Source organism: Natator depressus, chromosome 2, assembly GCF_965152275.1.
Source record: "Natator depressus isolate rNatDep1 chromosome 2, rNatDep2.hap1, whole genome shotgun sequence".
In the NCBI taxonomy this organism is placed as follows: Eukaryota; Metazoa; Chordata; order Testudines; family Cheloniidae; genus Natator; species Natator depressus.
Genome location: NC_134235.1, coordinates 67,957,623 through 67,983,548, shown reverse-complemented (window position 1 = coordinate 67,983,548; position 25,926 = coordinate 67,957,623). Strand labels below are relative to the sequence as shown.

The window sequence follows — 25,926 nt, the reverse complement described above, 5'->3', positions numbered from 1 at the left end:
ACAGCTGTGACTCTCTCTCCGAACAGTGGCAGAGTTACATGACATAGCAGTCCTTCGAAGAGCTGTATTTCCTTCCTATAATTTCAACAACTAGGCTAAGAGAAGACCAGAATTAGAATCACAGAAATGTACGGCTGGAAGGGACTTTGAGGGGGCCCATCAAGTCCTGCCCCTGTTCTAAGGCAGGATCAAGTAAACCTAGGCCATCCCTGATATTTGTTGGTCCAACCTGCTCTTAAAACCTTACAAACATGGGGATTCCACTTGAAAGACTATTCCGGAGCTTAACTACCTGTCTAGTGACAAAGTTTTTCTCAATATCTAACCTAAAATCTCCTTTGTTGCAGCTTAAGCCCATTACATTTTGTCCTACTTTCAGTGGACATGGAAAACAACTGATCACCGTCATCTTTATAATAGCCCTTAACATATCTGAAGACTTTTCAGTCTTTTCTCAACACTAAACATGCCTATTTCTTTCAATCTTTCCTCAAAGTTCAGGTTTTCTAAGCCTTTTATCTTTTTTGTTGCTCTCTTCTGGACTCTCTCCAATTTGTCCACTTCTTTCCTGAAGAGTGATGTCCAGAATTGGACAGTATCTCAGATGAGGCCTCACTGGCGCTGGCTAGAGCAGTACAATTACTTTCTGTGTCTTAAATATGACACTCCGGTTAATATACTCCAGAATTATATTTTTCACAATTAGCTTTTTTCACAACTGCATCATAATGCTTACTCATTCGATTTGTGATCCACTCTATCCCCCAGATCCTTTTCAGAAGTATTAATCCCTAACCAGTTAATCCCCATTTTGTAATTTCACATTTGATTTTTCCTTTTTAAGTGCAGTTCTTTGCATAATATTTACTGAATTTCATCTTGTTAAATTCAGATCAATACTCCAATTTGTCAAGGTCCTTCTGTCTTCTAATCCTGTCCTCCAAAAATATTTGCAACCCCTCCAGCATTATGTCACCTGCAAATTTTATAAGCGCACACTCTACTCTATTATCCAAGTCTAGATCATCATATTGGTTCCCTTTGGCTTAAAAATAAATTACCTATACTGAGTCAAGAACTTGTCAGAAGCCAGACAGAAAAACAAGACCACTCAACTGTCAAGGAAAAAGGGAATATAATTTGTTACAAGTTTCTTAACAGACCTTAATCCTACCACTTCAGGAAAGAGTAGAAATTTTAGTAAGCCACAGCAGTGCACTTAAGCCGGAGATGGAAGCCTCAGTTTGATATCCATCAAAACGAAGAATATCATGTTGTGATTAAAAATAAAGACAGGAGTTTACAAGCTTCAAAAAAATATTAGAAAGGAAAAAAACAGGATTAAACACATTTGAAATTCCATTGCCCTTTTCTTAAAGTGTCACATTTGGGTATTTAATTTGTTTTAACACACAAACCCGAAGCCAAGGTATTTTAACAAACTTTATTTCTTAACATCAACATGACGGCTCAATACTAGAGCCAGTTAGAAAACTGGTTTCCCTCCCACCCCAGAAAATGTTGACAAAAAAAAAAAATTCGTTTTCAATGGAAAATTTTGATTTTTATCAACAACTATTCAACAGTTGCCTCATTCCCGGAGCAGCATCCATTCTGTGTACTAAGTGTAGCTGGGGTCCAATGTGATCATGTACTTAAAGACTCAAAGTATCATAATGCATCAACACGAAGGGGCCAAGCTAAGATTGCCTGTGAAATAGTAATTCTGGCATTTCCCAACTTTTGAGTGCTTGACTGTGCAACCTAAATATACTCTTTGAATACAGTATTACATACATACACAAAGAGATCATAATTAGCTCAAGAGACATCCAAGCATCAAAGAGGAAGACTTAAATATGAAATAGGTTATTGACCTACTTGCAGCATATCATCAATCATAGTTAGGATGTACTGAACCGTCTGCTCCTTCGAGATATGAGTCATCAAGTTTATGAATGTTTTAGCACACTAGAAAATAAAATGCATTAAAATTAATATTAGCAATTGTTTTATAATATGCAGTAGAATCTCAATAATTCACATTTTGGCTTTATGTAAATTTTAAGCATCCTAATGTCTTATTCATCTACAATATAATATGAATGCACTTGACATTACAATGAAATATTTTTGCCATGCTGTTTATTACCTTTTACAAATTGTTCTATGGCATTCAATGGAATCAGTGAAGTAACTAGCGGGAGTTAGCAAGGTTCCTCAAGATGATTTGTCAAAAGATTAATGAGTCAGAATTAGAATCTCTTCAATGTTTCTTTTAAGAAAAAGAAAATTTACAAGACATGGGCAAATTCAGTGACAGATGCTGAAGGGATTGCAAGTTTCTCCCTATCAGTGGTGCAGAACCAGCACTTGGAAAGCTCACCTGGCCTGCCCATATGTTTCTGGCTGGAAGAGAGATACAAGTTGGACCTTAAGAGTTATTCAAACTGCTTTCCTCCCCCCAGCACAATTTAATCATGATATGTTTTCAGCAGCAGATTTCATGAACTACTAGAGTTAGAGATTCATGCTTTATTTTACTTGAAGAGAAAATGAGAGCAAGCATCTGGAGAATATGGGGAAAGGGGTTGAGGTGAACCTAGAAAGAGCCACAAAAACTTATCACTACTCTTTACATTCTATGTAACATTTAGGCTACTTTATTTCAGACTATGCTGTGTCATCAATTTAATGTACCACCTTGGACAGTTACACTGTCACTATACAAACAATGCATATTATATGTAGCTATTTAAATACTGTATGCATTAGTTACATCTCAAAATGCAAACTCCATTTATTTGAGTTTAAGAAGTTGTACCAAAATGCACCCAGCCATATCAGAAAAAAATACCTAAAAAGTGTTATCCAAGAGCACAACAAACATGTGTGAAGCTTCCCAGCTTCTTTTGATCTCATCCCAGCTGAACACATTTAAAAATTAAGAGGTCTGTTAAAATAATGGCCAAGTTCCACCTCACAAAAATTCATTTGTAATGGAACTGTCTGAAGCCCTGCTAAAACTTGCTAAATAGTGTAACAGCAAAACACATACTTCCATCATTTAAGTAGAATTAGTGTGGCAAAAGCAACCCCCCCCCTGCCTCCCCCCAAAAAAAATTTTTTAAAGGAAGCTGGGTTACCTGACTGCCTTCAGCTTGCAGCAGTTCTTGTTTTTCTTCTGGGTTCCTCTTCTGCTCAAATCTTTGAATAAATTCACAGTCTTCACCTGAAATCATCTGTCCCCTGAAAAGCAAAATATGAAGCCATAGGAACTTTTTGTATCTTACTTATTTCAGGCCTTATGTCTTTCAAGATGCTATTTGACATGAGAGGCACTCTTCCTTTATTAAAGCTATAATAAATTTAGCCCTATCATGAATGCATGAGGCACTCCTATTCTGCTGAGAGCCTCATGTGCAAAGAAATGAAAACTCCCAGAATAGGGAATAATTTAAAGATGCAATTCTGTGTCTCTTGACTACTCAACAGCATCATCTCAGTCATCCTTAGATTGCCTCCAGCCCTTGGAAGCACATAAGGAATCACTTGAGAGATGCAGTGCTGCCTATATATACATACTTCAAGTATATGCTGAAAACAAGATCTGCAACACAACTATAATCCAGCTGAAAAAACATGAGCAAATACAAAACTTGTTAGTCTTATGAAATAAGTTTTAATGCCAAAAATGAAATGTGGGGGAAGAGGAAATTTTTTGGAAGTAAAGTTCTGGTTTCTAGGTTAGATTTTTACTTTTTCAAAATAGTTAACACACACACTTGTGGTTTTAATCAGTTGATTTGCAGTATTTAGAAGATGCTAAATATACCAAATCTGACTCAACTTCTAACTAGGTTTGTAGGGTTGAGAAGGAATTTCCCCCCAGCAGATCAGATTGGCAGTTTTTCACCTTCCTCTACAGCCTGTGGATGCAGGTCGCTTGCCAGGATTAGCTCACTTGATTTTACTAATCATTTCCCTGCCATTTCAGGGGCCTTGGGCACCGGGGCACCTTGTTTCTTCGGAATCTCTGCTGATGGCACATAGTAGTTAGCATCCTGTGAGCTGTAATAATTTGTCTCATATCAGTTGATTAACATGTGGGTGCTGGGCCGCCACAGAAGGTGAGAAAAGATGATGTTGTGGGTCCCTTCTAGCCTTAAACTATGACCAAATGACAGGTAAAGAATGGAATGGGGGAGAAGGAATTGAGCTAGTGTGTTCCACAGCTACCTCCTCTATCCATCCAAATCTGCAGCTGAAAGTCTGTTGTAGCTAAACATTAGCAACTGTAAAAAACATTAAGATAATTAAAGAACCACCATTTGTGATATTTCCAGTTAGCAAACTGAGCTACAGGACTGGCAGAATCTTCTACTTACTACAATGCAAAAGTTATTTCCACACCTGATAATGAGCAGGACAAGGCAGCACAAACAACACATATTGTCTAGGTATAGTAAGGAAAATGATGTAATCAAAGGAAGATGAAAATCCACAGCATTAATACGTGCCAAATATCACAGGTTAACACATAAAGGGACCAAGTTACAGAGGCTGAAGCTCTTCAGAGAAATGGAGAATTGTGCATAAAGCCATCCAATGCCAAAATTACACAGGCTGGAAGGATGACATATTACTACTCCATGTTTCAGTTTTTCCAGCATTTTTAACTCTTCGTACATTTCCACAGTGTCAAAGGTCTTTTCCACCTACCAAAGCCACACAGAATAAGTTCTTCTAACCAGCCTTTTCCACAATCTGAGTCACTACCTGCACGTGGTCCATGATTAAAAATTGAGTAAAAACTCTGCCAGTTCTCAGGGCAGATAAGAGTTCAGTAATTCCTGTAGCTTGTTCACCAGGATTTGTGAAGTACAGAAAATGGAAGGAGATCTGTAATAAAACATGTTTATGCTTTTCCCTCTTCTGAATTAAATAGCACTGTTACTTGGCCCATCCCAAAGTATCTGTCACAGGGTGGCTGGCGTCTTTAAGGGGAGATGGGGCCACACCTGTGCCATAATTGGATAGTTGCTTCCTGGTGTGAGAGGGTGGGACTAAGGAAGGCCATGTGACAGCCTAATGGACACCTGGGCCTTATAAAATGATAGAGTGATCTCACTCTGCAGTAGAACCACAGGGAATGGAGCAGGCTTCAGTGGAAGGCCCTGGCACAAGGGTCTGTAGGACATTGGGTATTTCAGACTAATCAGCCCAGGGGCCCAGTGCTTTATACCAGAGCTGGGAAGGAGTCAAGAAGCAAAGCTCCGAAGGGGCTGAGAACAATGCAGGAGGGGAACTAGCCTGGGGGATGAGTACTCTATCCCAGAGCCAGAAAGACTCACACAGATAGTGAGAAAGGGGCTGGGAACAGGGACAGAGGGTGGGCTGAAGAGAATTCACCAAAAGGCAAAGAACCTACAGTTGGACTTTTGCTACCCCAGAAGAGGTTAAATTGTGTTTGTGACTTGGCCGGAGGGCTAGGCCACATCATGACAGACTGGCATGTGGAGAGCTGAGGAGACCCACCTCAGGACAGGAAGTGGTAAGCATCAGTGTATATGCATGCCAAGATAGACTATGGGGGAAATGAGGGAGACTAAATTACCACTTCTCCCCCACAGTAGGAGGAACATCACAATGGATGTTCTCCTGATGATCTCTTCTAATCTGCAGGTGGGGAGTATTCCCCTGCACACAAGTGTACTGCTGACACCAAGAATGGAAACATCACCAAGACTTTGGATTTTTAACATAACCAGATTTTCCAGGAACAGGAATACAGAATTAAGCCCTTTTTGTATTTTGTATTCTATTTTTGTATGCTTTGACATTTGAAGATTTTGTTGTTCAACATTTTGTTCTCAACACTTCCTCATAACAAGCCATTTCTCAGCATGCGTAGGGGCCAACTCACTGCTACCAAAAAGATTTATAAAGCCAAGTCTCATTCGTCCCTTAAGACAGTGGCTTCTGGCAAGATGCAGGTAATTTTTATAACCCAGCCCATGGAGTCTGTGAAGCCCCAGGGATTAACAAACCTGTACAGTTTTAGTCAGCCAAGAGACTGGTTTGAGAGAACAATAATCAATCAGCATTGGTCAAACTAGAAAATTCCATACAATGTAAAAAGTAATCAGAAAATATCCACTTCATTGTTTTTAGAACACTTCACACTAACATAGCACTTGTCCTCTTCAAAAAACATTACAAACATTAAATAAGATTTAAGAAGAGCCCTTGATTACAACTTTAGAGTTTGAGAAAGCAGTGCAAAAATAAAGAATGCCAGTTTATTTCAAAATTCGGCAAAAGTTTACCAACTGTCAAAGAAAACGCTTTCAAACAAATAAAGCTCTCTACTTTGATCTAACATTAAAGCTCAAGAAAATCAAAGGCGGAGGAAGACCTTCCTTGGAACAAAGGAAGAATTGAGGTTTAATATGAGTTTATTTATAAGTGCCAGTCTGAGCAGACATTTACAGCACATTGTTGAAGAAAAGAAGTTTGACAGTTTAGTAAACAATTCATTAATATTTCATCAGGGACTTTGGGAATCTGAATAATGCCTTACCAATGTCAAAAATGCCACCTCCCAATCACTTCATTTTAAAATTAAAATTAGTACTTATCTAATAACCCCAAGGTGTCTCATGAATACCAATGTAAAAGCCATACAACCACAGCAGAATAACCCAATCCTCCCCTTTGGTGCCAGCGGTCATGATTTTTCCCCATTACTAATATGTTGAGGTTTACCAGTTCTTTACAATTAAGGTTTTAAGGTAACCACAGTCTCCCCATTTCATTTCAAACACTCCTTCCCCTCCCCCCCACAGAATTATTGAATTGTACTGTTACTAAGACACAGCCAATAAAGCATTGTCCTGCAACCAAGAATGCAGCACAATGAGCTAGAGTGCATTTTGTTCAAGAAGTGCCACATCTCACATATGCTAGGTCACCGTGTACCTTTTCTAGTGCTAGACAGCAAGTCAAATTCTTCAGACTCAAAAAAGGAAATAGTTTCACCAAATAGATTCAGATAATTCATAGATTCTCAATTCTAAGGCCAAAAGACCATTGTGATTATCTGTTGCACCTGTAAAGCTTTATGTTGGTAAATCATTTGGTTGTTAAATAGATTTCCCATGTGATGTTGCAGACTAATGTTATGTTCCCTTTAAGTATGAGCCACTCACTCTGCTGCCCGTTAATCTTACTACAACTCTGCCACTTATCCTATGGAACAAATAATTTATTTTTTAAAGTCTCAAAACAAAGTCAATACTTCATTCGCACCCTGGATACAAGGCAGGCATTAGTAACTGCTATTATAGAACTGAAGAAGGCAGATGATGTTGGTTATTGTTGCTTAAGAATTACATAGAACAAGTGCTTGTAAGAGATCATTTATAAAAAGCTCTTGGTCAGTGTAGTTGATACAGACACTTGTGATTAGTTTGGTTTTTCCATTATGCATTCCTCATGACAACTGTAGTTCCTGTTTTATTCACAGGACACAACAAAGTAAAACCTGGCTTTCTGTTTTAAACACATCTGCCAGGTTTCACAGCTAAATATTAGACATTTCTATTAATTATTATTGATACCACCCCATACTCACTTTATCAGCATGTCAAAATGCAAAGTTCTTACCCTTGGCATGTGATGCTTTATGACAGTATTAGAGGACACTCATATGATCTGATTGCTTGACTGGTTTAATAATCATATTCAAATTTATATAGAGGGAATGGCTTCTGTGCAATTGTACCAGCACAAACTACACCAAGCAGAAAACTCTCTCTAAAAATGTTTTAAAGGCAAGAAATTATAAAAACATCGTGACATACTATTTGATTTTAGTCAGTTTCAAAAAATTAAAGTTGATAGTATCTCTTTACAAATAAAATCCACAAGCACCAAGAACGTAAATACCCCTTTTTAACACACTGGGTGATCCTCAGAAGGCAAAGTGTGAGCTATTATGCATCACACAACTCACTCAAACATCAAGTCTTCTTATAGGTTTGCATCCTACAGTACAGTAGTTTTCCAAATGCAAGAACACTGATTCCGAGAAGGGTATCTACTGTTTCAGCAGAGCACCAGTTCTCAAACTGTGGGTTGGGACCCCAAATTGGGTCGCGACCCCATTTTAACAGAGTCCCCAGGGCTGGCTTAGACTTGCAGGGGCCCGGGCTGAAGCCCGAGCCCCACTGCCTGGAGCTGAAGCCCAAGCCCAAGGGCTTCAGCCCTGGGCAGTGGGGCTCAGGTTACTGGGGCCACAGCTTCTCCCCGCCGCCCGCAGCAGTAGGGCTCGGGCTTTGGCCCTCCCACCCAGGGCAGTGAGGCTCAGGCGGGCTCAAGCTTCAATCCCACTTCTGGGGTCATATAGTAATTTTTGTTGTCAGAAGGGGACGTGGTGCAATGAAGTTTGAGAACCCCTGCAGTAAAGGACTATTTTACCATTTTTGAAAGTCTCCTTCAGGAAAGGGAAACCTGACTTCCCTCAACTGAATTATTCTGATTTTACAGTGCAGCAGCAGGAGGAAGACAATATTTTCTACAGTCTATACACAAAATTAAGTGTAAACTACTACACAAAGGCTGTTAGGTTTTTTGTTTGGTTAAGACTACTGACCCTAGTTAGAATTACACCCAAAACTAGGTAAACAGAAGTTTCGGTATTAAAATAATGAATTCTCAATTCAATTAATTTGCAAAACTGACAATATATTCAATGACAAATGCAGAAAATATTTTCAGTTATTATGACACAACCCAAATATTTTAAGTTCTTGCAGACATGCTACGCACTCTGAAATCAAACACTGCCGGTAAACACTGCTACATGTTTTGTGTAATGTGACTTTTTGTTTACATGCATAACATTCAGAGGCAGAACAAACAATACACTAGTTAGACTTAGACTAAACTGAAGCCGTACTAGAAAACTCAGGACCTAGATACTGGCATATACCAGAATTTGAGCAACTCTGAGCAAGCAACTTTACTCCAGCACTGCAGAGCAGAATGGGCAGAGGAATTCACCTCTCCTGTTTGCTTTAAAACCACTGTTTTAAAATTACATTAAAACACGTCATAAAATATACTTAACAGCATATACACCGCTTATAAAACCACAAATAAAATAAAATGGCACCTCAAGAAAACTGAACATAAAGTCTTATCCCAATTTAGGGCAAAAACCAGAAGATCTGATTTGAGACCGGCCTCCATTTTTGAGGGCACATTAAACGTGCTAACAGTTTTATCTATGGATTGTCAGCACAGCATCTCAGATAATCTTAACTCTCAGAATGGAGCATGAAAGAGGCGCTCTCTAGATTAATCAGGACCAATCCACATAGGTCAATCACCACTTTGAACTGCATCAAGAAATAAATCAAATGCAAATGTTATTTGTATTAGCAGGTAGAAGCCCCAGCCATGAACCATGACCCCACTGTGCTAGGCGCAGTACAATCCCCAACACGTGTTGTCGACCAAGCACTAGTGCACTGTGCTTCATTCTAGAAACATCACTAAGTAAATGGGCAGTTGCATTCTGTGCTAACTAACATTCCTAAATGGTCCGAAAGTATAGTTCCATCTTGACTGAACACGTTGCAGTAATCTAATACAGAAATAGCGGCATGGACTAACTATGGCAAGGGCCATACACATCAGGAAAGCTCACAAATTTTCATTCCTCCAGGAGCTGCGAAGGATAACAAAGTTCAGCATCTTGAGAACAAAAGGCAGGCATACTCTCTCAATAAATGGACCAAACCACCTGTCTCCCGTCCTTCTAGCACCATAGAAACTTAGCGATGGAAGGGACCTCGAGGTCATAGTCCCATCCCCCCCAATGCTGACACAGTACCAACTATACCTAGACCTTCTCTGGCAGGCATTTGTCTAACCTGTTCTTAAAAACCAACAATGGCAGGGATTCCACCACCTCCCTTGGAAACCTATTCCAGAGCTTAATGGCCTTATAGTTAGAAAGGTTTTCCTAACATCTAGCCTAAATCTCTCTAGTACAGATTAAGTTGATTACTTCTTGTCCTAGCGACAGTGGACATGGAGAATAATTCATCACTGTCCTTACTATACGAGCCCTTTTGAAGACTATTATTAGGTCCACCCTCAGTCTTCTTTTCTCAAGACTAAGCATGCCTAGTTTGTTCAACTTTTCCTCATATAAAAGGTTTAGAAAACCTGACCTCTTTTTTTGCCACTCTACTCTGGGTTCTCCTCAGTTTGCCCACATCTTTCCTAAAGTGTAGTGCTCACCACTGGACTCCAGCTGGGGCCTCACCAGTGCCAAGTAGAGTGGAACAATTACCTCCTGTATCTAACAAACAACACAAGTTAATATACCCCAGAACGATATTAGCTTGTTTTGCAACTGCATCATGCTGTTAGTTTGTATTCATTTGGGGATCCACTACAATTCCCAGACCCTTTTCTGCTGTACTACCGCCTAGCCAGTTATTCCCCATTTTGTAATTGTGCATTTGACCTTTTCCTTCCTAACTGCAATACTTTGGTCTGAAATTCAATGAAGACAAGTGCAATTATCCAACTTGTAAGGTCCTTCTGAATTCTAATCATGTCCTCCAAAGTGCTTGCAAGCTTCCCAGCTGGGTGTCACCTGCAAATTTTATAAGCATACTCTCCCCTCCATGATCAAAGTCTTTAATGAAAATATTGACTTGTATTAGACCCAGAACAGACCCCTGCAGAACCCCACTATATACACCCTCCCAATTTGACAGTGAACCATTGAAAAGTACTCTTTATTTAGGGTTTTTCAACCAATTATGCACCAACCTTATAGCAATTTCATCTAGACCACATTCCCCTAGTTTACTTATAAGACTGTGATGTGGAAGACTGTCAAAAGCTTTACTAAAAATAAAGATAAATCACATACACTGCTTCCCCCCATCCACTGGGGCAGTAACCCTGTCAAAGAAGGAAATTAGGTTGGTTTGGCATGGATTTGGCTACTGCTTATCACCATCTTATCCTCCAGTTGTTTTCAAATTGATTGTTTAATAATTTGTTCCAGTATCTTCCCAGGTATCAAAGTTTGTCTCACTGGTCTATAATTCCCTGGGTCCTCTTTGTTCCTCTTTTTAAAGATAGATAGTATGTTTGTTCTTCTTCAGTCCTCTGGGACCTCACCCATCCTCCATGAATTCTCAAAGATAATTGCTAACGGTTCCAACATCACATAAGCTAAATCCCCAAGTACTCACGGGTGAATTTTTCCAGGCCCTGACAACTTAAATACATCTAAATGTCCTTTAACCCATTCTGGCTTGTGTTCCTTCCTTCTCGTTAATATTAATTGTGTTAAGCATCTGGTCACAATTTTAATTTTTTTTTTTGATGAAGAAGTCTAGCATAGTTAAGCCTGCTTGGACACTTCTTATGAAATAAGAGTGGATTTGTTCAGTTTAGCTTAAACCCATTTCAAAGCAATGCAAGCTAAACCTAACAAGCCATTCTTATTCCATAGTAAAAAGTGTCCACACAAGCAGTTATACTGGTATAGCTATACTAGTTTAAATTCACTACTTTCCCAGGTAGACAAACCGTCAGGCCTAGAGAGATGAAGTGTCCACACTCCCACTGCAATTAGATTAATTAGACATTAAGGCCTGGTCTATGGGCCGGGAGCTGCGGGGGCTCCCACGACCTCCATGACTTCAGCCCATGGCAGCCGGGACCTGCGGGGGTTCCCCATCAGAGGCAGCAGGGGTACCCCGCAGTCCCTGCCCCCATGGGCGGCGGGGGACGCTGCAGCTCCTGACCACTGCAAGCTGAAGTCACGGAGGTCGCTGGAAGTCACCGATTCTGCGACTTCCATGACCTCCGTGACTAAATCATAGCCTTAACTATAACCTAAAACTGATTCTGGAAAGGACTCTTTACAACTCTAAAGATCTCTACTATGAAACTGACCTAAGAACTCTATTCATGTCTGTACGTATAATGACCCTTTAACCAATACTCTCTTCTTTTTTTAATAAATTTAAGCTTAGTTAAAAAGAAGTGGCTGTAAGCATGTATTTGGGTGAGATCTAAGATATTCATTAACCTGGAGGGTAATGTGTCCGATCCTTTGGGATTGGTAGAACTTTTTAAATGATGAACAAGATTTTCAGTAATCCTCCTCATATTTGATTTGGCTGTCTGGGTGGGAGGTCAAGGCTGGATTGCTTTAAGGGAACTGTATTTCTGGCTTTTAGGTAACCAGCAAGGTATTGTAGAAGCTGTTTTGTTGCTGGCATAGTGAATCTAAGTATTAGAATAACTAGCAGTTTTGGGGATCGTCTGCCCCATTCTTTGCAGTTTGCCCTAATTAAGCAACTTCAACGTGCCCCCCACCCCAGGGTCCCACTCAGTTTAAATTAACATTGGCAAAAAGCTTCAACGTCAGTGCTGTTATACAGTAACTCCTCGCTAAACGTTGTAGTTATGTTCCTGAAAAATGCTACTTTATGCGAAACAATGTTAAGCGAATCCAATTTCCCTATAAGAAATAATGTAAATGGGGGGGGGTAGGTTCCAGGGAAATGTTTTTCACCAGACTAAAGACATAAGTTTTAAACAAACAATTTAATACTGTACACAGCAATGATGATTGTGAAGCATGGTTGAGGTGGTGTAGTCACAGGATGGAAGAGGGTAGAATATTTCCCAGGGAATGCCTTGCTACTAAATGATGAGCTAACACTTGGCTGAGCCCTCAAGGGTGAATACATTGTTCTTAATGTAGCTTCACACTCTACAAGGTAGCACCAATGGGGGGTGAAGACACAATATACGCATGGCAGTGGCTGCAAACACACCGTGTGCATGTGAGTGAGAGAAAGAGAGAGAGAGAGACACACACACCCCGTGTGCATGTGAGTGAGATGCGCATGCCCCTTTAAGAACGCTGACTTCACTCTAAGTACATTGCCTTTTTAAGTAGATCAGCAAGTTGAGACAGCAGCTGCTGCCAGCAAGCTCCCTCCATCCTGAGCTCTGTCATGTCCCCCTCCGCTCTGTGGAAATGGGGTACAGGAGTGGGGAATAAGTATACCCTGACATCAGCACCCCTCTTCCCTCCCTCTCCCTGCAAAGCAAGCAGGAGGCTCCCAGGAGAAGCTCCAAGGCAGAGGACAGGAGCAGCACATGGCAGTGCAGGGAGGGACACCTGAACTGCCCGACAACTGATAGCCTGCTGGGCAGCTGCCACACAGGAAACTTAGGCGAGATGATGAGGGGGCTGCCGACCCACCCTGGTTCCAAGCCCCCACCAGCTAGCTCCAACGGGCTGCTCTTCCTGCAAGCAGTGGACAAAGCAAGAGGCTGCCAAACAACGTTATAAGGGACCATTGCACAACTTTAAACGAGAAAGTTCTCTAATAGATCAGGGATGTAACAAAGAAACAAGGTTAACCGGGACGTTAAGTGAGGAGTTACTGTACAAGAAAAACTCTGCTATTGCTAGTATACCTATTTTGTTCAGGGGTGTTCAGGGTTGGAATAAGCCATGCCAACAAAAATTGCAGTTTTGTCAGTATAAGCTGCATACACAATCGAAGTGATTTGCAAGTACACTACACCTATACTGGCAAAGCACTCCTCATGTAAGCCTGGCCTCAGTCCTGTGCTTTTCCTATTAGGCCATGCTTTCTGTGAGGAAACACTATTCTAATGGTAGGTGGAAAGTAATCAATTTTAGTAAACTTGTCTTAAAAACAATGTTTCTGAGGACCACTATATTGAATTCAAAAAATGAAGTTCCTTTTCTTGAAGTAAGTCCATAGGAAATTATCCCAGCTATTTCCATTCACTGTAAGTTTTTTCCACTTTCATAGTATCATGATAGAATGACACTTCTCATGTTACACATCATAATGGATATTCACAAGAATCCACAAGCTAGTAGAAAATGCAGCTGTCAATGATTCATGGTCAGTTTATACTTACTGGAGATATGACTGCCAGTTGACTTTGTTTGCCCGAACTTCAGCAGCTTTGGCAGCAATTATGTTTGTTGGGACAGCAGCATCCACAGCACCTCTGATATCCATTTTAATCTCGATTTAAAATCTGTTTAGAAATACATTGAGTCAGGTCTGAGACAAGTACAATAAATTAGGAACACAAACAGACTACGTGGCCAAACTTTCCAGCAGTTTTTAAATGATTTTAGGTGCCCAGTTTGGGACACCTTATAGGAGCTAGTTTTCACAGTGGGGGTACCAAGTATTTTCTGAAAATAAGGCCTCTTTATGGCACCTCAAGTCTGGCATTCCCTCCCTCCAAAAAAACAGGAAACCACGGTTGCTTTTGAAAACTTTGGCCTGTACTTTTAAAATCAAACATTTTCCTCTTCCATTAATTTTAAGTCACAATGAAAAAACATTGTACTCATGCAATAATGTGAAGATATTTCATGGGATAAGGTATATACTAAAACTAATTTAAATATTAATTGATTGTCTGCTGTTTATGTTGCATAGAAATTTTCTTCAAAACCCACTCATAATGGAAGATAATTATGTGAGAGGCTAAATCATTTGTTGCTACCTCTTTTAAGTAGTTCTCTAGCTAAATAAGAATATAAACTCTTCATGGGTGTAAGTTATGGTTGTCGATAAAGGGATGACATCCAAAGATGCATACACCTCAATTCTGACAATCACATCAAAGACAGCACGTGAAAGACATACAAAAGCGTGAACAGTGGGAAAACAAACATATATACAAGCCACTTTCAACTAAACTGTATTTGACAAAAGTCTTCAACACTTCCTTTAAAAAGCTGAAAATTTCTTCACACCAAGCCTCAGCTTTTTTTCCTTTGAGATCTGCAGGGCTTGGAAAATATCCACTTGCCTGTGGCAAAAAGGATGTTTCTGAACAATTTAAGATTTCCTTTTCTATATTTAAAAAAAAAAAAAGTTTCTGGTCTTATGGTTAGGATGACCTTCCCAATGTGAACCTAGTGTTCACTGATGCAGTGAGTGTACAGACATCTCCAGTGCTAGCTGCTCAATTTTCCCCAATCTGTAGCAGCGTGAAAACTACTGCTAATGAAAAGTGTACATAAGCAGACATTAAACTGACAAGAATCAAAGAGTCAGGTCAATCTTATTTCGCTGTTGGTTAGTCAAGGTCACTACTTGAGTTATTCATTGGGGGATGAGGATCTCAGAGTGTAGCAGACACTTCCCACTGCCTCCACAGCAGCCAGAAAACTGAGGGAATATTAGAGCAGTAGAGATTTCCATCAGCCTTCACAGCAGTTTAGAGATTGTGGTGGGGATGTATATAGAGAGTGTATCTAAGGAAGAAAGTTAAAAGAAGCCACAATGCAAGGAGATAAAAGGAACAGAAGTGCATGGAGAAAGGAAGATGGAGAGGAAACAGACTAATGGCAACACAAGTAAAACAGAAACATCACGGTCTATTTTAGGGCAAAAAAAAAAAAAGGAGTGAAGCAAGAAAACAAAAGACGACAAAATAGAGTATGTTCATTAAAAAAACTAACAGAATTTAAATGCAGTACAAAACTGTTGTAATCCTTTATATTTCAGGAAGAGTGGCCTTAGAGGCAAGGCAACACAGGTATTTTTCACTTATGTGACTACACAAAGTCATTGGATTAGTAAATGTTCAGTAAGCTTTCAATTAGAAAAGGCATGGATGTCCTATTCAGCATGTATCACATAATTTAGGCCTAATTTAATTTAGTCATTTGTCTTACAGCTAGTCATTCCCCTAGTGACATCAATTCTTGCTTCTCAAGAACTATCCAAAAATCAGAAGTCTTCACTGGCATGAACATTTACCCTTTGGCAATAACAGTAACACTAGGTCTCAATATCACAGACAGCGACCTTCACCACTTCTGCTTTCTCCTTCCTTTATGGCCTAATCGTCATCTGACTCTGATTCCAAAACAAGGAGCATGTTTGCAGCAGGTTGAAGCCTGGCAGGAGCAGGAACTCCACACACTCTAAACTAGAACTACCTCACCCAACCAGCTTGGAGCTCTTTGACCACTGCCACCACAAAGAAGCAGAATCTCTCTTCTCCATTCTCTACTCCCCAATACACACCCCTCATTTCTATTATTGTATGAAAAAAGCAACTTTACTTCCCATTATTATTTCATGGGGGAAAAGAAAAGTAGCCCTAAAAAAGGAAAGCAATAAATAAACCCTTCAACATTGCACTTTTGGGAGCTATACTCTAAACCAGGGGTTGGCAACCTATGGCACGCGTGCCAAAGACGGTACACGAGCCGATTTTTAATGGCACGCTGCTGCCTGCCAGGTCCCAGCCACCGGCCCCGCTCAGCCTGCTGCTGAACCCAGGCCGACAGTGGGCTGAGCGGGCCGGGACCCCAGCAGGCAGCAGCTTGCCATTAAAAATCCTGCTTGCCCCCGCCCGCTCTTCTCCGCCCCTCCCCCCCACCACAGGGGCAGGGTGAAGAAGCTTAGTCCTGCCAGCTGCTGCTGCAGGGCAGGCAAAGTCCCCCCTCCCCCGCCTCTTCCCCCAGCATGCTGGGTTCCTGCCCTTCCTCCTCTCCCTCCCTGCTGCTGATCAGCTGATGGCCTTGCGAGGGAGGGGGAGAAGCCCAGCCCCTGGCTCGCTGCTCCGGGGAGCAGGCGGAGATGAGGTGGGGACGGGGTCCCAGCCGCAGGCCCCGCTCAGCCTGCTGCCGGCCTAGGTGAACGGAACCCCAAGCTGGCAGTGGGCTGACAGCGTAAGATCAGCATTTTAATTTAATTTTAAATGAAGCTTCTTAAACATTTTGAAAACCTTGTTCACTTTACGTAAGACAATAGTTATATAATATATAAACTTATAGAGAAAGACCTTCTAAAAAATGTTAAAATGTATTACTGGCAAGCAAAACCTTAAATTCAAGTGAATAAATGAAGACTCGGCACAGCACTTCTGAAAGGTTGCCGACCCCTGCTGTAAACACACCAGCAGGTTAGTGGAAATCTATCAATTTTATGAAAAAACTCATACAGATACAGACAGACATTATCTTCCTTTCCAAATGCAAACATGGACATCGTACCAAAAGGACTGAAGGTAAAAAATCCATTACAATCAACATACCACACAGACTATGTGGACAGCTTGTGCCACACGCTCTCAAAGAAACTGTGGAATCACCTGATCAACATCCTCTACAGCAAACAGGAAAAGATTAAGAATGAGCTCTCAAAAATGGATACTCTCATCAAAAACCAACCTTCCACACAAACTTCCTCATGGCTGGACTTTACTAAAACTAGACAAGCCATTTACAACACACACTGTGCTTCTCTACAAAAGAAAAGGACAATAATCTATCTAAAATACTACATGCCACAAGGAGCCACAACAGTGGTTCCCTTAACCCACCCAACAATATTGTTAATCTTTCCAGCTATACTCTTAGCCCGGCAGAAGAGTCTGTCCTATCTCAAGGCCTCTCCTTTTGTCCCTCCAGGCCCACGAACATGATACAGTTCTGTAGTGACCTAGAATCTACTTTCGACGTCTCCAATTCAAGGAATATTTCCAACACACCTCTGAACAACATACTAACCCACAGAATCCTTCCTACCAACACTACAAAAAGAAGGATTCTGCGTGGACTCCTCCTGAAGGTTGAAACAACAGACTGGACTTCTACATAGATTGCTTCCGTCGACGTGCACGGGCTGAAACTGTGGAAAAGCAACATCACTTGTCCCATAACCTCAGCTGTGTTGAACAAAACGCCATCAACAGCCTCAGGAACAACTCTGACATCATAATCAAAAAGGCTGACAAAGGAGGTGCGGTCGTAATCATGAATAAGTTGGAATATGAACAAGAGGCTGCTAGGCAGCTCTCTAACTCCACATTCTACAGGCCATTATCCTCTGATCCCACTGAGGATTACCAAAAGAAACTACACCATCTGCTCAAGAAACTCCCTGAAAAAGCACAAGAACAGATCTGTGCAGACACATGCCAAGAACCCCGACCAGGGGTATTCTGTCTGCTTCCCAAGATCCATAAACCTGGAAATCCTGGACACCCCATCATCTCAGGCACTGACACCCTGACAGCAGGATTGTCTGGCTATGTAGACTCCCTCCTCAGGTCCTATGCTACCAGCAGTCCCAGCTATCTTTGAGACACCACTGACTTTCTGAGGAAACTACAATCCATCGGTGATCTTCCTGAGAACACCCTCCTGGCCACTATGGATGTAGAAACCCTCTACACCAACATTCCACAAAAAGATGGACTACAAGCTGTCAGGAACAGTATCCCTGATAATGTCAAGGCAAACCTGGTGACTGACCTTTGTGACTTTGTCCTCACCCACAACTATTTCACATTTGGGGACACTGTATACCTTCAAATCAGTGGCACTGCTATGGGTACCCGCATGGCCCTACAGTATGCCAACATTTTTATGGCTGACTTAGAACAACGCTTCCTCAGCTCTCGTCCCCTAATGCTCCTACTCTACTTGCGCTATATTGATGACATCTTCATCATCTGGACCCATGGAAAAGAAGCCCTTGAGGAATTCCACCATGATTTCAACAATTTCCATCCCACCATCAACCTCAGCCTGGACCAGTCCACACAAGAGATCCACTTCCTGGACACTACAGTGCTAATAAGCAATGGTCACATAAACACCACCCTACACTGGAAACCTACTGACCGCTATGCCTACCTACAGGCCTCCAGCTTTCATCCAGACCACACCACACGATCCATTGTCAACAGCAAAACTCTACAATACAACCGCATTTGCTCCAACCCCTTGTAGGTGTTTAGAGACAAACACCTATAAGATCTCTATCAAGCATTCTCACAACTATAATACCCACCTGCTGAAGTGAAGAAACAAATGGACAGAGCCAGAAGAGTACCCAGAAGTTACCTACTACTTGACAGGCCCAGCAAAGAAAATAACAGAACGCCACTAGCCATCACCTTCAGCCCCCAACTAAAACCTCTCCAACGCATCATCAAGGATCTACAACCTATCCTGAAGGACGACCCATCACTCTCACACATCTTGGGAGACAGGCCAGTCCTTGCTTACAGACAGCCCCCCAACCTGAAGCAAATACTCACCAGCACCACACAACAGAACCACTAACCCAGGAACCTATCCTTGCAACAAAGCCCGTTGCCAACTGTGTCCATATATCTATTCAGGGGACACCATCATCGGGCCTAATCACATCAGCCACGCTATCAGAGGCTCGTTCACCTGCACATCTACCAATGTGATATATGCCATCATGTGCCAGCAATGCCCCTCTGCCATGTACATTGGCCAAACTGGACAGTCTCTACATAAAAGAATCAATGGACACAAATCAGACATCAAGAATTATAACATTCAAAAACCAGTCGGAGAACACTTCAATCTCTTTGGTCACTCGATTACAGACCTAAAAGTGGCAATTCTTCAACAAAAAAACTTCAAAAACAGACTCCAACGAGAGACTGCTGAATTGGAATTAATTTGCAAACTGGATACAATTAACTTAGGCTTGAATAAAGACTGGGAGTGGATGGGTCATTACACAAAGTAAAACTATTTCCCCTTATTTCCCCTCCTACTGTTCTTGTAAAGTGCTGGAAATGGCCCACCTTGATTATCACTACAAAAGGTTCCCTCCCCCCTCCTTTTTCCTGCTGGCAATAGCTCACCTTTCCCAGTCACTCTTGTTACAGTCTGTATGGTAACACCCATTGTTTCATGTTCTCTGTGTATATAAAGTCTCCCCATCATATTTTCCACTGTATGCATCCAACGAAGTGAGCTATAGCTCACAAAAGCTTATGCTCTAATAAATTTGTTAGTCTCTAAGGTGCCACAAGTACTCCTTTTCTTTTTAGCATGTTAGTTGTGTCCCTTAAAGGGCTCAATGACCTAGTTCTTAGAGGAAGTAGCAACATCCATTTTAAATGCTTGTCAGATTAGTGGGGACTGGAAAAGAGAGTTTAGAGAGCTCAAGGATGGGGAAGTTAGAGGCAAGTAGGAGCAAGCCAAGAGGGAACTGAATAGGGGTGCAGCACTTTGCTGTACACAAGCAGCCTGCTGAAGCCCTTCAGAGCCTGGCAGACTGCGCTGGGGCTGCAGCAGTCAAACTGCGCTCTGCACGCTGCAGGATCCCAGCGCTGATGTGCCCAGGCCAGAGGTGGGCAAACTACGGCCCATGGGCCACATCCGGCCTGCGGGACCCTCCTGCCCGGCCCCTGAGCTCCTGGCCCAAGAGGCTCACCCTGTGCCCCTCCCCTGCTGTCCCCCTTCCCCCGCACCCTCAGCACACCACACCGCGGACACAATGCTCTGGGCTGACAGGCAGCACAGCTGCAGAGCCACAGCCTGACCCAGTGCTCTGGGTAGCATGGCTGTAGCACCGCCAGCCACCCATGCTCCAGGCAAAGTGGTAAAGGGGTGGGGGGGGGGGGTTGGATAAAGGGCAGGAGAGTTGAGGGTGGGGGTGGTCAGGGGTGTGGATAAGGGTTGGGGTGGTCAGAAGGTAGGGAACAAGTGGGTTGGAAGGAGCAGGGGTCTCGGGGCAGTCAGGAAGAAGAGGGGGGTGGATGGGGTGGCAGGGGGCAGTAAGGGGCAGGGGTTCCAGGGGCAGTCAGGGAACAGGGAGAAGGGGTGATTGGATGGGGCAGGGGTCCCGGGGGGCAAGTCAAGAATGAGAGAAGGGGCTGGATGGGGCAGCAAGAGGCAGTCAGAGGTGGGAGGTCTGGGGGTGGTCAGGGGACAAGGGGTGGTGGATGGGGCAGGAGTCCCAGGGGGACCGTCAGGGAGCAAGAAGCGTGGGGGGGGGGGGAGCCAGATAGGAGGCAGGGGCTGGGCCACGCATGACTGTTTGGAGAGACACAGCCTCCCCTAACCGGCCCTCCATGCAATTTTGGAAACCCGACGTGGCCCTCAGGCCAAAAAGTTTGCCCGCCCCTTGCCCAGGTTGCCCACAAAACCTTAGGAGGGGCCCTGCCGCTCCACGCACTGCTAAGGGGTGCCTAGATAAAGCAGCTTCAGCGGAGGCCTCGGCGAGAGCCTGAGCCCATTTCCCTCCCGCGAACCCACCGAGCAGCTTCGAGCAGGGCAGCGACCCCGGCGCTAGGGCAGGGAGGTGCTTGCCCGGAGGCAGGGGGTTGCCGCTCCGAGCTCAGCCCCAGCCTGCTCCGGGCTCCCAGCACCTCGGCAGCCCGTTCCGTTGTTCTCCCCGCCCGCCCCCGGGGAGAGGGAGCAAAGCCCCCCGGGGGGGGGACTCCCCTCCCGCCGCCCCCCTCCAAGCGGCGCAGGGAGACTCAGTCCCGGAGCGGCCGGCAGGGGAAGGATGCGGGGCAGGATGCAGCCGGGGACCGCTCTTACCCCCCTCAGTCTGTGGCCGGGCCCGCGGGGCGCTGCACTCCCGAGCTCCGTAGCTCCAGGGCAGCTGGGGGGACGCAGCTGAGACAACGGGGTTGGTCATGTGACAGCACCCACCTGACTGCGCAACCCGACGGCGGCCGGGGAGGCCCGGTTCGCGCAGTCGCAGCGCGGGTGCTGAGGGCGGGGGCGGGGCTGCCCCCGGTTGCTGGGGTTACCGCTCGAGCTGGCCTGGTCCTTCTTTGAGGCACGTTCCAAGCCGCCCTGGCTGTGGCTGGCAGAGCCAAGTGTGCTCTGGGTAGTGCCAGAAGTCACTAAGCTCAGCAGGGCCTGCTCAAGGGAGCTTCCGTGGGTCTTAGGCCTGCGGCCCCCTTGCAATTCACTGTGATCATCCCAGCACCTGCTGGTCACTCTGTGTCAGGAATAATGACACAGTCCCGTACAGTTAGTTTAGGGCAAAAGCATCACAAAGAAAACAGCTGCATGCGCACGGAGCTTGCCAGCTGCCACCCATCTTCCACATGGAGACCCTGGCAGGCTCCAGTCCTTCAAACCCTTCCAGCAGGATTTTGACTTCTCAACTACAGTTTCATGTCAGTTTTAGGGTCAAAATGAGGGCCTCTGAGTCATTCAACCTGAGGCTTTGTACCAAAAGCCTTTTCTTTGTCTGCTGGGCATCCTGAACCCACTCTGAAGCAGTATTTATAGTTCTCCACAAGGGGTGGTACTTCCCTTGAGTTCTTTACCATTCCCAGGAGTTGCAGTAATTACCTCTCACTGATTTTAATTCTTGGATAAAGTTCCATAACTCTCCACTATGGAGTCAGAATACAATCCCTAGCTCATGCAGATATATATATAATGTTTAAATATACACCAAGATTCTGAATAATCTCTGTACCCATAGACTGTTATACTGAGGTGCGCCTGATGCTATTAAAGATTCCACACTTCCGAAGTCTCATCTGTCACAGTAGCCACGTGGATTTCAAGTAGTTTAACTGAAAGCTAACTTCCTTTTTTTAGAAAAAAGGATTGTTTTTAATGAGAAATGGAATATCTAAAACTAAGGAAATTCCAAAAGTTAAGGTTCCATCTGCAAAATTAATTTAGTTGTATTTTCTCTGTTTTCGTTGTGTCGTTCAACTGGATCCTGGGTTGATCACCTCCCAGCCCGTAGAATCGGTCACCTGTGATTTCTCTCTCCTTCTGTCTCCAGCTGAATGACTACTTCAGTGTTTATACTAGAGGTCTCAATTAATTGCAGTTAGCTGAAGCAACTAATGCAAAACAAATTAAACTAGATTTAATAAATTAGTCACAATTAATTGCAGTTTTAATTGCACTGTTAAACAATTATAGAATACCAATTTAAAATTATAAATATTTTCTACATTTTCAAACATTGATTTCAGTTACAGATTACAATGTGTACAGTGCTCACTTTATATTATTATTATTGATTTAAAATATGTGCACTGTAAAGAAGATGTATGAGGTGCATTGAAAAATACTAAGTACTGTAGAGCAATCTCTTTATGGAGAAAGTGCAACTTACAAATGTAGAATTCATTTTTTTTTAAACAAAACTGCACTCAAAAACAAAACAATGTAAAACTTTAGAGCCTATAAGTCCACTCAGTCTTCTTCTTGTTCAGCCAATCGCTAAGACAAACAAGTTCATTTACAGGAGATAATGCTGCCCACTTTTTATTCACAATGTCACCTGAAAGTGAAAAAAGGCGTTCGTGTGGCACTGTTGTAACTGGCATTGCAAGGTATTTAAGTGCCAGATATGCTAAACATTTGTATGCCGCGTCATACTTTGACCACCATTCCAGAGGACATGCTTCCATGCTGATGACTGGTTCTGCTCGCTAACAATCCAAAACAGTGTGGATCGATGCACATTTATTTTCGGCACCTGACTCAGACGCCAACAAGAGAAAGTTGATTTTCCTTTTTGGGGTTCAGGTTCTGTAGTCTCTGCTTCAGAGTGTTGCCCTTTTAAAACATCTGACAGCATGTTCCACAGCTCATCCCTCTCAGATTCTGGAAGGGACTTCAGATTCTTAAACCTGCGGTTGAGTGCTGTAACTATCTTTAGAAAACTCATAGTGGTACCATTTTTGTGTTTTGTCAAATCTGCAATAAAAATCTTCTTAAATCAAACAACATGTGCTTGGGTCATCACCCAAAACTGTCATAACACGAAATATATGGCAGAATGCAGGTAAAACCACAGAGCAGGACACATACAATTTTCCCCTAAGGAGTTCAGTCACAAATTTAATTAACACTTTTTTAAAATGAGGGTCATCAGCATGGAAGCATGCCTCTCCCTTCTTGTCTCATTTCCGTTCATTCTCTCTCTCTCTCTCACACACACACACCCTTTGTTTTAGGTGGGGGTTTATGCTTACACTTATGTTAATGGAAGGGCGAGTTCATACCTATCCATCTGAATGGGGTTTTAATTCAACCTATAATGAGGTTTCACCTAGCTCATAACAATACCTTTGTGGATATGTCCACATTGTGATGCAGGCTCACATGCATGCTCACAAGGCTATAAAATTGCAGTATCCAGGCTCAGCTGGAACCTGGACTCTGAGACCCTGTCCCCTCACACAGTCTCAGAGCCCAGGCTCCAGACCAAGCCTGAACATCTACACTAAAAGAAAAGAAGTACTTGTGGCACCTTAGAGACTAAACAATTTATTTGAGCATAAGCTTTCGTGAGCTACAGCTCACTTCATCGGATGCATACTGTGGAAAGTGTAGAAGATATTATATACACACAAAGCATGAAAAAATACCTCCTCCCACCCCACTCTCCTGCTGGTAATAGCTTATCTAAAGTGATCTTTCCTTACAATGTGTATGATAATCAAGTTGGGCCATTTCCAGCACAAATCCAGGTTCTCACTCCCCCCCCCCACACACACACACACAAACTCACTCTCCTGCTGGTAATAGCTTATCTAAAGTGACCACATAAACACCACCCTATACCAGAAACCTACTGACCGCTATTCCTACCTACATGCCTCCAGCTTTCACCCTGACCACACCACACGATCCATCGTCTACAGCCAACCTCTGCGATACAGCCACATTTGCTCCAACCCCTCAGACAGAGACAGACACTTACAAGATCTCTATCAAGCATTCTTACAACTACAATACCCACCTGCGGAAGTGAAGAAACAGATTGAAAGAGCCAGAAGAGTTCCCAGAAGTCACCTACTACAGGACAGGCCTAACAAAGAAAATAAGAGAACGCCACTAGCCGTCACCTTCAGCCCCCAACTAAAACCTCTCCAACGCATTATTAAGGATCTACAACCTATCCTGAAGGATGACCCAACACTCTCACAAATCTTGGGAGACAGGCCAGTCCTTGCGTACAGACAGCCCCCCAACCTGAAGCAAATACTCACCAACAACCACATACCACACAACAGAACCACTAACCCAGGAACCTATCCTTGCAACAAAGCCCGTTGCCAACTGTGCCCACATATCTATTCAGGGGACACCATCACAAGGCCTAATCACATCAGCCACACTATCAGAGGCTCGTTCACCTGCACATCCACCAATGTGATATGCGCCATCACGTGCCAGCAATGCCCCTCTGCCATGTACATTGGTCAAACTGGACAGTCTCTACATAAAAGAGTAAATGGACACAAATCAGATGTCAAGAATTATAACATTCATAAACCAGTCGGAGAACACTTCAATCTCTCTGGTCATGCGATTACAGACATGAAAGTCGCTATTTTACAACAAAAAAACTTCAAATCCAGACTCCAGCGAGAAACTGCTGAATTGGAATTCATTTGCAAATTGGATACAATTAACTTAGGCTTGAATAGAGACTGGGAGTGGCTTAGTCATTATGCAAGGTAGCCTATTTCCCCTTGTTTTTTCCTACACGCCCCCCCCCCCCCCCCGACGTTCTTTTTAAACCCTGGATTGTGCTGGAAATGGCCCAACTTGATTATCATACACATTGTAAGCAGAGTGATCACTTTAGATAAGCTATTACCAGCAGGAGAGTGGGGTGGGAGGAGGTATTTTTTCATGCTTTGTGTGTATATAATAAGATCTTCTACACTTTCCACAGTATGCATCCGATGAAGTGAGCTGTAGCTCACGAAAGCTTATGCTCAAATAAATTGGTTAGTCTCTAAGGTGCCACAAGTACTCCTTTTCTTTTTGCGAATACAGACTAACACGGCTGTTACTCTGAAACCGAACATCTACACTGCAATTTTTAGCCTTGTAGACTGAGCCCCATGAGCCCAGATCAGCTGAGTCCTCTCTGAGACTTGGTGCCGTGGGATTTTCATCACACAGTGGGCAGCATGTTTATTTCTATGTGAACAAAGATATCATTAACAGATTTAACAGATTCATTCATCTGATGCTGTGCATTAACAAACATATTTCAAGATTTAACTAACATC

General features: G+C 43.0%; 1 protein-coding gene across 2 annotated transcripts in view; it reads right to left on the bottom strand.

Moving 5' to 3' along the window:
- ATP6V1H (ATPase H+ transporting V1 subunit H) overlaps positions 1-21,586 on the bottom strand; it is an 85,025-nt gene extending 63,439 nt beyond the window's left edge. For both annotated transcript variants that reach the window (XM_074943094.1, XM_074943095.1), the window contains exons 1-4: positions 21,452-21,586; positions 14,014-14,136; positions 3,147-3,249; positions 1,882-1,971 (exon numbers count right to left, since the gene is read on the bottom strand). In XM_074943094.1, the coding sequence (XP_074799195.1) occupies positions 1,882-1,971; positions 3,147-3,249; positions 14,014-14,117 (297 nt within the window). In that variant the 5' untranslated portion in view covers positions 14,118-14,136; positions 21,452-21,586. The remainder of the gene's footprint in view (positions 1-1,881; positions 1,972-3,146; positions 3,250-14,013; positions 14,137-21,451) is intronic.
- Positions 21,587-25,926: the final 4,340 nt, after the last annotated feature.